Source organism: Charadrius vociferus, unplaced genomic scaffold (assembly GCF_000708025.1).
Source record: "Charadrius vociferus isolate BGI_N301 unplaced genomic scaffold, ASM70802v2 scaffold1859, whole genome shotgun sequence".
Taxonomy (NCBI): Eukaryota; Metazoa; Chordata; class Aves; order Charadriiformes; family Charadriidae; genus Charadrius; species Charadrius vociferus.
The window spans coordinates 9828-10990 of NW_009649881.1; the positions used below are offsets into that span (position 1 = coordinate 9828).

The following is a 1163-nucleotide window of genomic DNA, read 5'->3' on the forward strand; positions in this document are numbered from 1 at the left end:
CTTACCCGAGACGGAGACCCTCATGACGGCCTCCAACGGGCGGTTGTTGTCCAGAGCGGGGCTGAGGCGCAGGTCGCCGCTACGGGGGTCCAACAGCACCAGGTTGAGCTCGTTGCCCTGCTCGAAGGCGTAGGTGAGGCTGTCGGAGACGTCGGGGTCGTGGGCGGGGATGCGACCGATGACCCCCCCGGGGAAACTGCCCGAGCGGTTGGTGATGTAGTTGTTGAAGAGGATCTCGAAATTCTTGAGTTGGGGGCTGTTGTCGTTGGCGTCGCGAAGGCGGACGTGGACGGTGGCCCGGCTCACCAGGGGGGCGGAGGTGGCTTGGACCACCATGACGTACTCCGCTTTGGACTCGTAGTCCAGGTCGGCCAAAGCGGTGAGCTCGCCGGAGAAGATATCCAACTGGAAGACCTCGGGGATGTTACCCTCAACGATCTGGTACATGATTTGAGCGTTGGTGCCCTCGTCGGGGTCGGTGGCCGTGATCCGGGCCACCACCAGCCCGATGGGGCTGTTCTCATCCACGAAGATGTCAAACTCATCCCGCTCGAAGACGGGCGGGTTGTCGTTGACGTCCAGCACCGTCACTTGAATCTCCACCGGCGTCCGCTTGGCCGGGACACCCTTATCGACGGCGAACGCCCGCAGGGTGTAGAGTGGCACGTTCTCCCGGTCGAGGCGGCGCAAGGTGCGGACGATGCCTGAGGTGGACTCGATGATGAAGTCGCCGTCGCCGTCATCACCCCCTTGGAAGGTGTAGAAGACCCTGCCATTGAGCCCCGAGTCACGGTCGGTAGCGGAGACCTGGAGGACGCTGGTGAAGGCGGGCACGTCCTCGTAGACGGAGCCCTGGTAGGAGTCGCGGAGGAACTGGGGCGCGTTGTCATTGACGTCGCTCACCAGGATCTCCAGGTAGGTGGTGTCGGACTTCTGCGGGATGCCGTTGTCACGCGCCGTGATGGCCAGGGTGTAGGACACCTGGTCCTCGTAGTCCAGCTCCATCTGGGTGGTGACGGCCCCCGTCTCAGCGGCGATGCGGAACTGGGGGATGCTGTCCTCCATCAGGTAGGTGATGCGGGCGTTCTCCCCCGTGTCCTCATCGGTGGCGCTGATGACCACCACCGTGGTGCCCACCGGCCGGTCCTCGTTGACGTTGACGG

General features: G+C 64.1%; 1 protein-coding gene across 1 annotated transcript in view; it reads right to left on the reverse strand.

Annotated features, from left to right (window-relative positions):
- Window positions 1-5: 5 nt before the first annotated feature.
- The window catches only part of LOC104291812 (cadherin EGF LAG seven-pass G-type receptor 2-like), a gene marked incomplete at its 3' end in the record, with an annotated part of 3316 nt that continues 2158 nt past the window's right edge, over window positions 6-1163 (reverse strand). The window contains exons 3-5 of the mRNA XM_009891102.1: window positions 429-1111; window positions 198-301; window positions 6-117 (exon numbers count right to left, since the gene is read on the reverse strand). Coding sequence (XP_009889404.1) covers window positions 6-117; window positions 198-301; window positions 429-1111 — 899 coding nt within the window. The remainder of the gene's footprint in view (window positions 118-197; window positions 302-428; window positions 1112-1163) is intronic.